This window comes from Petaurus breviceps, unplaced genomic scaffold (genome assembly GCF_028583685.1).
Source record: "Petaurus breviceps papuanus isolate PSGF00001 unplaced genomic scaffold, PetGlider_PUasm1.0 556, whole genome shotgun sequence".
In the NCBI taxonomy this organism is placed as follows: Eukaryota; Metazoa; Chordata; class Mammalia; order Diprotodontia; family Petauridae; genus Petaurus; species Petaurus breviceps.
In genome coordinates, this window is record NW_027186374.1 from 140,785 (window position 1) to 155,500 (window position 14,716).

General features: G+C 54.1%; 1 protein-coding gene across 1 annotated transcript in view; it reads left to right on the forward strand.

Annotated features, from left to right (window-relative positions):
• NBAS (NBAS subunit of NRZ tethering complex) overlaps positions 1–14,716 on the forward strand; it is a gene marked incomplete at its 5' end in the record, with an annotated part of 159,893 nt that overhangs the window by 140,063 nt on the left and 5,114 nt on the right. Inside the window, one exon of the mRNA XM_069102791.1 lies at positions 8,364–8,492. Within this exon, the coding sequence (XP_068958892.1) occupies positions 8,364–8,492 (129 nt within the window). The remainder of the gene's footprint in view (positions 1–8,363; positions 8,493–14,716) is intronic.

Below are 14,716 nucleotides of genomic sequence, written 5' to 3' on the forward strand. Positions count from 1 at the left end.
TGACTGGCCCTTTTCATCTGGTGAGATCAGAGGTCACATCTTTGCCCGTGAAATGATGGAATGGAGGGTCGTATTCTGTTCTGGGTGCCGCGTCACGTGAAGGATGTGGGCAGACTGAGGCATCCTCAGCAGGGGCTCGAATGGGTGAGGAGGAGACGGGAAATGTAGCAGACAGGACCAGTGAAGGAGCTGAGATTACTGAGTGTCTGCAGAAGAGAAGACTCGGGTGGGCTTGAAGCCAGGAGGACACAGCACACCTGTGGGGAAGAATTAGGTGTTATCTCCCCAGCAGCAGTAAAAGTAGGGTGCCAGTCAGAGGAGGAATTTCCCACTGCTCAGATCTGTCCAGTAGAAGGAGTCGACCTCCTCAGGAGTATTGCGAATGCCCCACTTCAGTGGGGAAAAGGGACGTTTACTGGATGCTGCATCTGGAATTTCATGTTTGTAACTCCTCGCTGTCCCCCAGATATGGGATAAGGAAGCCACTGAGGCGCCCAGCAGATGCAGGAGCCAGTCAGAGAAAGAAGCCGGTGGTCAAACCTCGGCCCCCACTGTTGAGACTCAGATGCTGTGAGCCAGAGGCCCTGGCATTTCTCAGGAAAGGAAGTACCCTTGGCCCCTAGGATGAGGGATGCTTCGAGGCTGGGTGTGGCTGGGAACGAACCTCCCTGTGTCCAGAGATGGAGGAGAGAGGAAGGGGTTGGAGGAGGGGTGTTGACATCAGAGGCTTGGAAGATAAACTCATGTGGGCAGCCCGAACTCGAGGGGGCAGCAGGATGAGGACTGTGGGTAAGGGGCGCCGCAGAAAAGAAACCAGCGACTTTGTCATCGGAGCATATGCTTGACCACCTGGTTAGGAGGAGTTTGGGAAACGTCCACCCTGGCCCACAAGCAGGATATCATAGTGTTCGGATTAGGTACCGAGGAGGTACCTACCCCAGGGCTGCGAGTCAAGAGTTCAAGCCCAGGTTCAAATCCAGCCTCAGCCACTGACTTGCTGTGGGACCCTGTACGAGTCGCTTACCTCCGTTTGCCGAGGATGTTACCAGCACCTACCCTATGGGGCTGTTGTGAGATCAGATGAGTTACCACGTGTGAAGTGCTCTACGAAAGGCTGCTTTTACTGCTCCCGCTCTTAGAGGAGATTGCGGTGTTCCAGATAGCAGCTAAATCTCTCTCTCCTAAAAGCAGAATGACCAGTAACTTGTCAGCTTGGTCACGTTATCATTCTTCAGCAAATTAAGGAAACAACAAGTGGGAATTCTTGATCCTAATGTAGTTGTGATAAGACTGAATCATCACGATTCCTGCTGAGGAGGTGGGAATGGGGGAGAAGGTGTGGAGGCACCCCTTCCCTCCTCTAGTTTGTAATCAAAGAGAAGAAATTGGAGTGTGGTCTGACAAGCATCTAGATGTCAGAGGGTTCAGAGCAAAGACAGAGGGGCCCAGGAGGGCTGGAAGATGTTCCAGAATGAAATTCTGAAAAAACAAAGGGAAATAGTTCCAGTGAGGAGGAAAAAATGGACTTGTCAGAACAGACCGTTGTGGATACACAGGGGACTCACTAACAAACTTGGAGCCAAACAACAAACAGGTCCTCTTACTGAAACACAGGAATTATAGAAATAAAACCCCAAGCCACATTTTACAGACATGATGGAAAACATCCGTAACTGGAGAGATTACCATTGCTCACTGTCAGGCCTTCTTCATATGATAAATGTTACCATAATTAACTGATAGTCTCAGTGCCATTCTAATCAAACCAACAAAAAATTACTTTGTAAATAATAATAATTTAGTTTGTGAATAAATAATAATAACAAAATGCATCTGGGGGAACAAAAAGGAAGTCCAGTCCTCTCAAGGGAAATAATAGGGGAAAAAGAAGTTGGAAGGGGCCTCCCAGCGCCAAATTTCAAATTATACCACAAAGCACAAATCATCAGAATTGTTTGGTACTGGTTGTAAAAAAAAAAAAAAGAAGCAGCAGAAGTAGCTAATCAGTGGGACAGATTAGGGAAAAGAAATCCAGAAACCAATGAATATAATGATGTAGTATTTAATAAGCTCATGGACACCGACTTGGGACTTGCTATTTGACAAAAACTGATGGGAAAATTGGAGAGTAGTCTAAGAGAGATTAGAGTTGGACCAAGATCTCAGTACACACAAATGAATATATGACACCAGTATAAACGAACGAGGGAAGGATGAAACATGAGAGTCTTTGGGATAAGAATGGATAAGGAGAGAGTTCTGACCCAGCAAGGGTTGGAAATGATCACAAAAGACACAGTGGACAGTACAGATGTAATCAATGAAGTCAGAAAGGAACCAGTGAAGTGGATAAATTTTTTTTTTTTGGTAGCCAACTTCTTGGTTAAAGAAATTGGTTAAATATTGGTTAGTCAGATATTCAAAAACTTGGTTAAATATTCAGGATATATAAGATATTGAAATAAAATTTTTAAGAACAAGAGGCATGCCCCAGGAGATTATGGTCAAAAGACAGTCCTCAAAAGCAGAAATTAAATTGACAAAACAGCCATATGAAAAAAAAATGCTCCACGTCTCTGATAACAAGGAAAGTGGAGAATAAAACAGCCCAGAGACACGACCATACGTCCACCAGATCAACACAGATGACAAACACAGAAAACAACTGTTGTTGGAGGGACAGGGTGGCCAGGCACCCTCATTCATGCTTTGCAGGGGAGCTGTGAATGGACAGGCCCATTCTGGGAAGCAGGTTGGAACGTGGCCTCTAACTTCACTAAAATATACTTAGGCTTTGATTCAGCAACGCTGCCTCTAACCTGTGCTCTGGAGAGATCAGAGTCAGAAAGGACAGACCCACGTGAACTGGGACTACAGCAGGTGCCCCTCAGCTGGTGGGCAGGTGCAAACACTATGGCATATGATTGTGATGGAATATTAGTGTAGGGTAAGAAAGTGCCAAGGGGCCACATTAAGAGAAACCTGGGAAGAGCTGTCTGAACCGGCACAGAGCCAAGTGGCTCAGACATGCTGTCTGAGATGGAGCACTTTGGTCTGGGGGCTTCAGCTTGTTGAGGGCGGCTCGGCATTCTGTTACTCCAGCTATCGACTCCCTGCTGGCCATTTTTGTCCCGACACTTGTCCTGGGCAGAGCAGCTCTGGCTTCTCTGTGTTTGGGGATCATCGTCCCGTCCCCAGCCACGGCCCGGGCCCTTCTCTGGTTCACCCCACGCAGCTACAAACAAACCAAACCAAACACCACCCCCACGGCTTGTCCTCAGTATACCCCTGGCACTGTTGTCACAGGGTCAGTTCAGACGCTCACATTCAACCCCCTGCTGCCACGCCTTCTTCCATCTTCCACCTCCTCTAAATTCCTTTTTTTAGCCTTCATGATGAACTCGACAAACATCAACCAACATGCACATTTCTATACGTGAAGAACAGAAAGAAGACTGAACATAAATGTACTCTGGGTTTTTAAGTACATATGAAATGTAATATGATGTATGAACACCACCAAGCCTGTCTGTGCCATGTTCTGCTTCCTTCTGCTTTCTTCTGGGCATTCTTCTGAGTTTTCCTCCTTCCTTCTTTCTTTCTTTCTTCCCTTCTTTTTCTCTCACTCTCTTTGCATCTTTCACTATCCCTCCCTTACAATGCCTCTCCCTTCCAAAAACAAGGGCCCTCTCTGGCAGCAAATGTATATAATCAAGCAAAATATATACACATTCTGCTCATGCTGGAAAATGCCTTCCTCATTCTGTGCTTGTGACTCCACCTTCCCATCATCAGGCTTTGGGAGTCAGGACTACTAACTGTGTAGATCAAAGCTGCAGGCTAGGCCAAGATGTCCCCAGTGGGATCTGTTTGTCCATACATCCATCTGTCTGTCCGTCTGTCCGTCCATCCATCCACCCACCCAACTACTTATCTCTATGAAGCACTTTGCAAACTATTTCAAAGCTTTCTTCCTGTCTTTGTACCCCTAGTGCCTGGCTCATAGTAGGGACTGAATCATTGCTGGGGGCGGAGCTGGGGCTTGCACCCAGATTCTCTGCTTTGTCCTGCATCCAAGGGCCCTGTCCTGTGTTTGTGTTGTTATTGGAGGGATAGCCTGTGAGGGACCTTCCCTCTCTTTCCTTGGTCTCTCTGTCTATGAGGTGGGCGTGTTTGGCACAGCTGGCTCCCAGACACCTTCTGGTGTGTGCACAGAGGGGTGTGAATGGGAGGGTGACCCAAGCACAGCACAGGCCTACTGCACCAGCATGTCAGGCGATTCCTTGCCATGGCCTGTCATTTCTTGAACCCCCTCAGTCAGAAATGACCTGAGTCTTCATCCTTTGACCGAGAGGTATCTATTTTTTGTGCTTAGTTTCTGAAACGTGGCCTGTTGTCTGGAGGGATACTTGCCTCCTTTCTGCCTCTCCCCCTTGGTCTCCCTCCCCCCCTTGGTCTCCCTCCCCTAAATGCCATTGGTTACAGAGCACCCCTCCCCTTCCTGATGAGTGCCGGTGGTGTCTGCTCCTGGCCCGTGGTCCCCTCAGGCTGGGAGGGTTTCTCCCCCAGGCAGCGCCCCAGCTCTCTCAGATGGCTCTTTGTGGGTCATGCGGCCTACAGTCTGGAGAGAGAGTCTTCCTTCTGCTCAGCTTGTATCCATGGTGATGTGCAAACCCTCCCCAGAAAGGTGGCTCTGATGGAATAACCAGTGGCCCTATTTGCATTGTTTCACCTGTTTTAATATCCACCTGGTCAGCGGTGAGGGAGCAGCATTCTGCTGGAGGAGCTGGGGAGCAGGGAGGGCCCTGCTGCTTTTCCTGGCCCAGAGTGGTCCAGCATTCCAGGCCTGCTCTCAGAACCTTCCTTGCCCCAAGCAAATACTGGGCGGTTCAGCCCCAGGTGCGTGCCGCCTCCTGACTCTGTACAGGCCTCTGCCCCTGGCCTCGGCTCTGATCTCACAAGCCTCCAGCACAGCCATCCGAGCCGCGTCCACGGGGACGTGAACCCCTGTGCTCAGTGGTGCAGCGGGGGCCCTGTGTGGGCCGCTAAGATGCGCCGCTGACGCCCGTCACTGGACAAAGCATGGCCATCGCTTGGATGTGAGAAGTGGCTCTTTGACCATTCACAGATGGGCCTGACCTTTCCAGGGTACACAGTCGGAGCTGAGAAGGCCCTTACAATGGGTCAGTCTGTAAGCCATGCGTTTATCAAGCACCTGCTGCATTATCAGCATCTTACCAACTTGCCCGTTACCAGTGATCATAAAATTAAATTTTATTTCTTCAGTCAGCAGAAATCTGCCCAACTCCTTCCTACTTGAGAAAGAAAGACAAACAACTAAGTTATAAATGTGAACTTCACAAAACAACTCCCCATGTTGGTCACATGAAGAACTGCGCGTCCTTCCTTGTTTCCCTGTCAGGAGCGGGGCAGCGCGCTTCGTCTTGAGTCCTTGGGCATCAGAGTTGCGTGTGATGCCCCTCGGAGCCCCTGAGCTTTGCAGAGTCGTGTCTACGGTACTGCTGGTTCTGACTTCACTTGACCCTGGTCCGTTCATCCAAGTGCCCCCAGCTGTCTCTGAAGCCAGCCCTTCATCATCCTCACAACACAGCAGTGTCCCTTGCCTTCCATAGACCGTGGCTTGCTCGGCCGGCCGTCCACTGATTGGCGCCCTCTCGACGTCCACATCCTCGCCATGTTTCTGTACAGCCATGGAACTTGCTGTGCTTGGGACTGACCCTTCCCGTTTCTTCTGTCCCCTCCTTTCTGCCCATTTCCTGCCGAGTGAAAGCATCTCCGCCCAGCTGTGCCAGCTCTCCCCTCCTTCCGCGTTCCGTGAGAGGAGGCCCCGGCTGCTCAGCCTCTTTCCAGAGCTAGCATTTCTTGCCCGCTTTTTCTACCTTTTTGATTTTTGAAAATACTTTTTAGTTTTTCTTTTTGTGCTCGTGCTTCTTCTCCTCTGGTGGGACTCGCACCCAAGCCGCATTCTTCTGTGGGGCTCTGCGTGCAGATGTTTGTGCCGTGAGTGCCCCATGGTGGGGTGGCGGATTCTCTTTTGTTGGCTCATTGTTGCAGTCTGCTTCCTGACTTTGGACTTCCTGTTAGGGCCTCTTCTGTAGGCTCCTGGAAGGGCTGTCTGCCTGGCCTGCCGCCCCTTGAGGTGGGTCTCCCCCTCATCCACCTGGATCTACTGCCTAGAACTAGGGAGGGAATGACAGAGCCACCGGCTGGCCCTCTCCCTGCGGTCTGCACGGAGCCGGGAGCCCCATAGCCTTGGTGCCCAGCCTTGGTTCTCTTGCTGCTGCCATAGGCTGGAAGGCTCTGTGGGCCTTTGCCAGCCAGTCCTGACCCCAACTTCCCCAGACCTTTCTTTCTGTCTTCCTGGGCTGACATGGGCTGGAGATGGGGCTCACGGGGGTAGGTAATTTTTTCTCCTTGATCACAACTTGGTATAGTCTGCCTTCAAGGGTTCTGTGGTGGTGGTCTGTCTGAGATCGTGGCTGTTCCTCACTTCTGGCTTTGCTTTCTCCTCCTGCAGGCCTTTGTCCTGGCCGTCCCCCACTCCTGGAACTCTTCTTCCCTCCCTGGGGCTCCCCCAGCTTCCTCTCTCCTTCTGGGGGGCCTGGCACTCCCTGCTCCTGTGACCTTTGTTGGGTCCTGGATCTGTCTTGTTTGCACCCACTTGTCATCCAATTGTCTCCCTGTGGACAGGCGCTCTCTGAGGGCAGGAGTGGGTTTGTCTTTCTGTTTCCCCAGCATTTTGGCACAGGGCCAGGCACAGCGTCAGCATGTCATGAATGCTTGCTGACAGACCATATGCCAGCACTTCACTAGGCACTGTGGATACAGACACCCATTGTCGATAGCTTGTCTCCCAACCCCCTTGCAGATGGGGCCATTGAGGCTCAGTCAGGGTAGGTGGCTTGTCCAAGTCCACGTGGAGCTGGGATTTAGCTCCTTGGGGGGCTGGGTGTGAATCCGCTGGCAGATGTGCCCTCTGCCCGGCTGTGCTCTGGGTGGGCCAGGCTGTTTGCCCACTGAGCACAGAGCTCTGGGAATAGGGTTCCCTCCTTCACTCCCTTATTCATTCTTGCATTCCTTCGCTATTTGCTCTGTGCCTCAGTTCGTCTAAGCCCTGTTGGCTTGGGGCAGACATCGCTCTGTCTGCTCCGAGCCCAGGCAGATGCTCGCTGGCTCGCAGCTTTTTCTGCAGATGTTTCCAGGAGCCGTTTTTGGGCCCAGTTTGTCACCTGTGTAATGTTTGCATCAGTGGGGCCTCCATTGAGCCTCTGGGGCCTCTAGACTGTGTGTGGTCAAGCCCTCTCAGCAGAAGAGAAGCCTCGTGAAGGCAGGATGAGTTCTGTGTTCCTCACGTGGTGCTGGTGCCAGGCACCCAGGAGTGTGCAGTGATTACAATGGGAGAAGGCAGAATCGGGAGCCACTGGCCCAGCTGTGTGACCTCAGGGAAGGGAGTCACCGCATGTCTCTGGGCCTCAGTTTCCTCCCGTATAGAAGGAGGACCTCTGAGGTCATTGGAAGCTCCAGTCGTCGGGTCCTGAGGTCTCTCCAGACCCACCCAGAGGAGCGGTTGTCCCTCCTCTGCTTAGACACTGGCCACGTGTGGGATTCTGCTTGTAAAGGTGAAGGACGACGGTCATGATGGCCAGCCTCTGCGTACATAGGGCTTCAAGGCTCCCAAGTGCTTTCCACCCATGCTCTCCTTTGCTCTCACTGCGCCAGGCCCTCTCCCTCCGTCCCCTTGCTGAATGGGAAGTCACTTCTCTGTAAAATCCCCCATTGCTGGCCTGGGCCTCCCCCTTGAGCTGAGTGGAACATCTGGTTCTTGGTCTGTGTGACCGAGCCACTGCCTTTGGAGCCCCCGGGCTGCTCTGCTCCTGGTCTCTGAACTCCGTATCCCAGGACCCTTCCCTGGCCTGGCTTCAGTCTAGACAAGCCCCAGCGTGTGGCTCATTGGCCTAGAAAGGGCAGTGGGCCCTCATTTCCCTGGAGATGGTGCTCGCTTACACTGGCCGGTCTGGGTTACACCTGTTTGTGCTTTCTCTGAGCTCCCCTCTCTGAAGTGCCTTCCGTGGCAGGGTCTCTGTGGCTGTCACTCCCTTTACAGATGAGGAGACTGAGGCGCAGGCCCCAGCCTCGGCCGGCACACAGCAGAATGGAACCTTGGCCCCAGAGTCCTGCCCCCCAGGTCGGGCTCGTCACAGATCCACACTCGGGGCCGTAGCCACGGCCCACATCTCCAGTCCAGCAGACGGGCCCCAAGAGCGATCTTTCTTATAGGGGACGTCCTGGCCCTAGACGGGCCCCTCCTGAACTCACAACAGGCTTTGTGCTTCTGATTTCAGGGTGTGAAGGAGCTGGCCTTGCTGCTGCTTAACCGTTCTCTCCTGCTCCCGGCCCTGAAGCTTCTGGTGGAAAGTCAGGACACCGCTCTCCACGCCCTGGCCCTGGAGCAGATCGCAGCCGTGGCCCAGGTACGTACCGCGGGGCACCGTCGTTCACAGGGGCCCCGGCACCATCATGGAGCATCTCTCCAGGACACTGCTGACCCTCTCATGCCGCCCTGTGCCTCGGTGCCCCTCTGGAGCCCTGGAGAAGCACATGCACAGCAGAGAGGGGCAGCCTCCGCCCCTACAGTCTGCTCCTCTTCCCTTTATGTCTGGTTTTCCCAGTGATTAGTGATGAGGAAATGGTTCGGAGGGGCAGATGTGATCGTGAGTTCTGCTGAGGAGGCTGCAGGACTCTAGACCTGGCGAAGGCCGGCCCTCTCTGCCTCCAGGGGGCTTTGTGTGCCGTAGCCGGTGGGAGCTCAGCAAGACACAGACACACAGTTTTGTTTGGGAGAGGGCTGCTTAATGGAGACTAGTAAATACACGAGCCATTGGGGGAAATTACTGGCTATAAATCTATCCAGAATGACTCCTGCCTGATGAGCACGGAATTCCTGACCTGGACTCCCCAGAACATAAGGCACACAGTTGTTACCTCAGGCAGATGGCGAGAGACGCTCCTCCTGGGCCTGGTTGAGGCCCAAGCTCCCCGGAGACCACCTTGGTGCCAAGTCACACAGACTTTCCAAACCCTGGTGCATTCGGGGAGACAGAGGAACAGGCCTCAGGCTGCTCCTCTGCCCCCCATCAGACCAGCCTTGGGTCTGCCGCTGCCCATGGGAAAGTGAGGGTGCGCAGGGCTCCCCTTTGGTCTGCTCTCCAGAAAACAAGATGGGGGGACAGAGCATGTGCTCTGGCCCATCCCAGCCATCTGGGGAAGATCCCATGGGGCTCTGTGGAAGGAGCTGATGTTACAGGCCAGGCTCTTCTGTTCAGGCTCCGTCCTGTGTCTTGGTGATTTCTAACTTTGTTCCATCACCTTTGCACCACTGAGGCCTGGAGGCGCTGTCTCCCTTTGTGCCCTGGCGGTCACAGAGTATCAGAATCTCGCTGCTGTATGGCCCATCCCTGGGCCAGCAGCCTCTCCACCATACACATGCCAGAGTCTTCCCCCAGCTTTGGTGGGCATCCCTTCCTTGTGGTGGCCCCTCCGCTTTGGAATGCTAAAGGGAATAAGCATTGATCCTGTGCCTACTTTGTCCGGGCATGGTGTATCACCCAGTTCTCACAGCAGCCCTGGGAGGTGGGGGCCCTTATCGTCCTCGTTTTACAGATGAGGAAACTGAGGCCAACAGGTACAGTGACTTGCCCAGGGTCACACAGCTCCAGTTTTTGAGGCAGTATCTGACCTCAGATCTTCCTGCTTCCAGGCCTGGCACTCTGCCCACCTAGGCCAGGTGCCTCTAGGCACCAGTGAGAATCAGAAAGTTTTTCCTTTGCCTTTTGGCCACTTCTCCCATTGCTTCTGGCCCTTCCACTGGGGCCAGACAGAACCAGTGTGACTTGTCTGCAGTGTGACACCAGCTGTTTCAGTGCTCACACAGGGGCCACTCTGGCCTCCCTTCTCTCCTCCAAACTGTTCTCACAGCAGCTCTGGGAAGGAGGCGACATTTTAGAAATAAATACACTTATGTGGTTTTCCCAGGGCCTGGCCCAGAGGTGAGGCTGAAGCGCAGGCCTTCCTGACCAGAGTCCACTGTGTGAGCCACTCTGAGCCTGCCCACCTCTGACCTGACAGACAGTGCCTGCAGAGGGCCAAAGGGCAAAGGTGGGGCAGCTGGTCTGGGTGAGGCGAGAAGGGGGCTCTAAGCAGCATGCTAAGAAATTTGTATTTGGGGATCCAGACCCACCTAAGACTGAGACGTAGGTGAGTCAGATCTCAGCACTGATCAGGTCCGAGGTTTGAGAAATCCGTCTTACAGGTTTGTGGAAGGTGGGTGGAGAGCGGAGGGCCTAGGAGCGGCTCGTGGGGTGAGGATCTGGGGGTACTGAGGGCTGGAGCCACGTCTGAGCCTGTAGGCACAGAGAAGGGGAGGGATTGGAGAGAAAGAGGGCCCTTGGCCAGTGATTCGGTTTGGGGCAGTGAGGCAGAGGCAGGCTTCAGGAATGATTCAGAACAGGAGAATCGGACTCGAAGGCCGTCATACCCAAGCCAGCCTGGGTGCACGGCAGATGGGGGGTGCCTCTTGTTGAAACAGGGAAGTTGGGAGGAGATGTGGGTTTGCGGGGAGATCCCGTGGGTTCTGGAGTGGGCTGTTGAGTTGGAGATGCCGGTGGGACCTCCAGGGGCAGGTGTTCAGCAGGACCAAAGCTCGGGAAAGGACCTAGGGCTGGATGTGCAGACTTGGGAGCCTGTTCCTTAGCGACTGTAGCTGAACTCAAAGGAATCTGGGACTAATTTGAGGGCATGGCTGAGTTCCCTGAAGTATTTTCAGAATGAGGGAAGCCTGGGCTTGCTTGTAGGTAGCAGGAAAAGCCAGTGTATGGGGAGAGACTGAAGATAGGAAGGAGCGTGGGCGTGATCGCAGCTCCCAGAGGACGTCAGCCTGATGACTGGTCCTGGCCAGGAGAAGGGTCACCTTTTTAGCAGAGGTGAAAGCACAGAGTGATCACAAAGAATGTTAGCACTTAGAGGGCCTTGGAATCTATCAAGTCCATTCCCCTCCGTTTACACACAAGGAAACTGAGGACCAGTGAGACCATAAGACTTGTCCAAGGTTTCAGAACCAGGGTCAAAGCTGGCATCACAATTGGAGTCTCTGGGTGTGTCTGCATCTACATCTATGCAGGGCATACACACCCAGGTATCATGACAAAACACCAGTGGGGGCCTTTGTGCTGACCTTGGTGGTGGTGATGTTTGCTGAGTCATGGCGAGGTGGCCCCTGGCATTAGAGCCTGGGAAGAGGCATCGTCAGATGAATGGAAGGGACCAGGGATGTGCCAGCCTCTTGGGGAGCAGCCCAAGTGTGGGTACCAGGGCTTGTCACCAAAGGGTGCCCGGAAAGTCAGGAGTCTTTCTGGTCATAGCAGCCAAGTGGGTGGGAAGCTGCTCAGGGCCTGCCCTTGAGAGCCTCGGGCCACCGCTGGCTCACACATCAGAGTGGGGCTCCACTGGCAGCCTCCAGGATGGCCACTTGGTGGGTCTGTCCTCAGTTTACTTCTCTGTCCAGCAGGGACATTGGCTGCCTCCTGGGGTTCTTGTGAGGAACAGAGGAGATCACGATTGTCACAAACTGCTACAAACATTTCAGTTTACAAAACTGTCACCTGGAAATGCCGGGTACCTCGCTCCCTGCTGTGTCTTCCCTTGGGCCTTTCAGACCCTCTGAAGGAAGGGCTTCTGTGGTGCGGGAATGCTTGTCATTCAGCCATCTGCATATTGCAGCGGGATTGCTGCTGTCTTACAGGCTGCCGTATGCAGTCCTGCCTCTGGGCCAGACCAGCCTGGACTCGAACCCTCCCTTTGACACTCTCTGGCTTGGTGACCTTGGGAAGGTCACTGAGCCTCTCAGTGTCTTAGGGGCCTCACTGAGACTGTATGTGGTGTGGAAGGGGCCAGCTGGCCTTGGCGGAGAGCTTCCTCACCCAGGAGTTCCCTGTGCTGGTCAGTGAGGTCCTGGGTCCAGCCTTCTTGCTCATCCTTTTCAAAACCCACGGACCATTAGCTGGGCTGCTCTCCCCAGGAGCCCAGTCAGTCAGACGTGGCCGTGCCGATCTTCATTCCGCAGGTAAACAGCCAGACTGGCTGTGTATGGGCTCAAAGCACATCCCAGGATAGACTGGGCCGTGGGCTGTGGCCGTGGGCCGTGGGCCGTGGGGTAGAGACTGTGCTGCCTTCACAATCAGAAGCTTGTGGGTTTGAGACCATCTAGCTTGGACTTTGGTGCGGTATGTACTGTGTGCCCAACACTGTGGGGGACAGAAATACAAGCCAGGATACAAAAAGATCAGCCGCTGCCCAGAAGCCTGATGCTGGGGACAGGGCCTCCCCACTCCCAGCGGGGCAGAGCCTGACTTTAACATGAAATGCAAAGTCAGGAAGTAGGCTGGAAAAATGTGGAAACAGCAAGAAAAAAATCACCTGAGATAAAAAGCTACCAGGGCGTCAAGGAAGCTGAGAGGGGTAAGGCAGGAAAGGCCCCTCCAGGGCAGGGCAGAGCATCTGGAGAGACTGAGGCAGAGCTGAAGGGGCCAGATGACCAGCCTCCTCCTTTAAAATGGAGGTTCCATGGAGAGCTCACTGATGGGACAAGGGGGCTGCAGGGGTGCAGGGCTGGTGGGGAGAGCAAAGTGCCTTGTTATGCCCCAAACACAGCCTGATGGGATTCACGGTGTCTTTGCTGAGAATCTCAGATTTTAGAGAAGGCACTTCCTGCCCTCTAGGAGCTCCTGGAGTAGCAGGGAGTGAGCCCCAGGTACTCATCACAGTATAGCCTTTTACCTTATGGAGATGCTAGATGGTCACAGAACTGGTATCTGGGGGAGTCTGGGGGGGTCTGGGCAGCATTCCAGAGGAGGGAGAGCACAACATATTGGGGAGGGGGCAGTGAGGGACCAGTGAAGGTCATGGAGGGGACAAACCCAAGACAAGGCCAGAACTAGAGGCTGGACTGGAGGGGCCATGAGGACCTTTGAATTTGGCCTTGTGGGCAGTGAGGAGCCCTGCTGGCTTCTGAGCAGAGGGTATGATATGGACAGGCTTGGTATGTGGGAGAGAGAGGACTCTGGCATGAAGGACAGAAGGGAGATGAGAGGGGAGGTGGGCAGCATCCCCCTCTGAGGCAGCCTTGGGCAGTGAAGGGCTTATTAACCCAAGGAAGCCTGAGGCCATCGCCCTTAGAGCTGGGATGGACGCTTCCTGTTGGTGCTGGAAGGGACCTGAGAAGCCCCAGGAGAGTCAGGGGGAGGGAGCCAGGCTTGGTGCAGGACAGCACCCCCTGACCCCCAGGGCCCAGAAATGGAGGCTTGGCCTCTGAATAGTTTTTGTAACCTAATAGAAATAATCCTGTGGAATTTCTGATGGTTCTCCTGTGTGCCAGTCATGGTGCCAAGTGATGTGGTTACAAAGAGCCAAAGTCCAGTGCCTGCGCTCAGGAAGCTCCCCTGGCGATGGGCAGGCAGGCTGTGCCAGATGGTGGCAGTGCTGCTGTTGGGGGCAAGGCCCTGGGGAGCAGGGGGCTGAGGATGCTGTAGCTGCCCCTGGCCCCCATCCTTGGGCAGCAGCAGCCCCTGCTTCTCTCCTAAGCCCCGTTTTTCCATAGCTCTTGGTTCTTGTGATCACATCCAAGGCAGCAGCTGATGTAGTAGGGAGGATGCATGTGCCTGTGCCCCCGAGCCCTGCAGGAGCCTGCCCAGGGCAGAAGCTGGTGGATTGTGGGCATCCTGGCTCCCTGCTTCCTAGCGATGGTCCCCTGCGGCTGTAACCGGACGGTCTGAGGAGGACTCTGACCCTTCCCATCTCTCAGCCTCTGTTCCCTCCTGGGTAAAATGGAGACAATGCCAATAGCTCCTTCATAGAGTGGGGAAGGCCAGTGGGTTAATAGAGAAGTCAAGTGCCTTGTGAACCTTGAAGAGCTATTAGCCTTTATTAGAGCCTGGGCTTGGATTCGGGAAGGCCTGAGTTCGAATGGTGCCTCAAGTGCTTGATGAGGCTGTGGCCCTGATCAGGCTGTTTAATCCCACTTACCTCACTTTCCTCCTGTGTAAAGTGGGGATAATAACTTCAGAGTCCCCGAGGACAGAAGTGTGTATGGGAAGCGTTTTTGCAAGCCTTTAGAAAGGGCCTTTGTTACCAAGGCATGATGCTGATAACTGCCCTCATCAGGAGAGCCCAGCAGCAGATCCCACTCCCGTCCTGGTCTGTGGTTTAACCATGAGGGAGGTGACAGTTGGGGTGGTGTAGTCACCCCCTTCCAGGAGAGAGGAAGACACCCCGCTGCTGCCCAGGCTGATGGCCTCCAGCTTCCTGCCTTCAGAAATCTGGGCAGAAAAGAGGGAGGCAGGGTCTTGGATGCCTGTGCGTTCCTCCTCAGAATCCTTCAGCCTGCCCCACGCGGGCTGGACGGTGCTCATCCAGAAGCTGTTTCTGAAGATGTCCCTGCAAAGCCAAGCAGAGACAGAAAATGGGAAGCCAGGGGCTTAGCTGGAGGCATCGCCCAGCCTCCCTTCTCTTCTTCTCCTGTAGGAAGAAGTCTTTCAAGCTCTGGGAGGGAGGGACCGAGGAAGGAGGCTAATGAAGCTGTTGCTTCCTGGAAGGCTGATTCGGGGCTGCCCGGAGCTCTTTAAAAAATCCCTGTGTTGTAGTC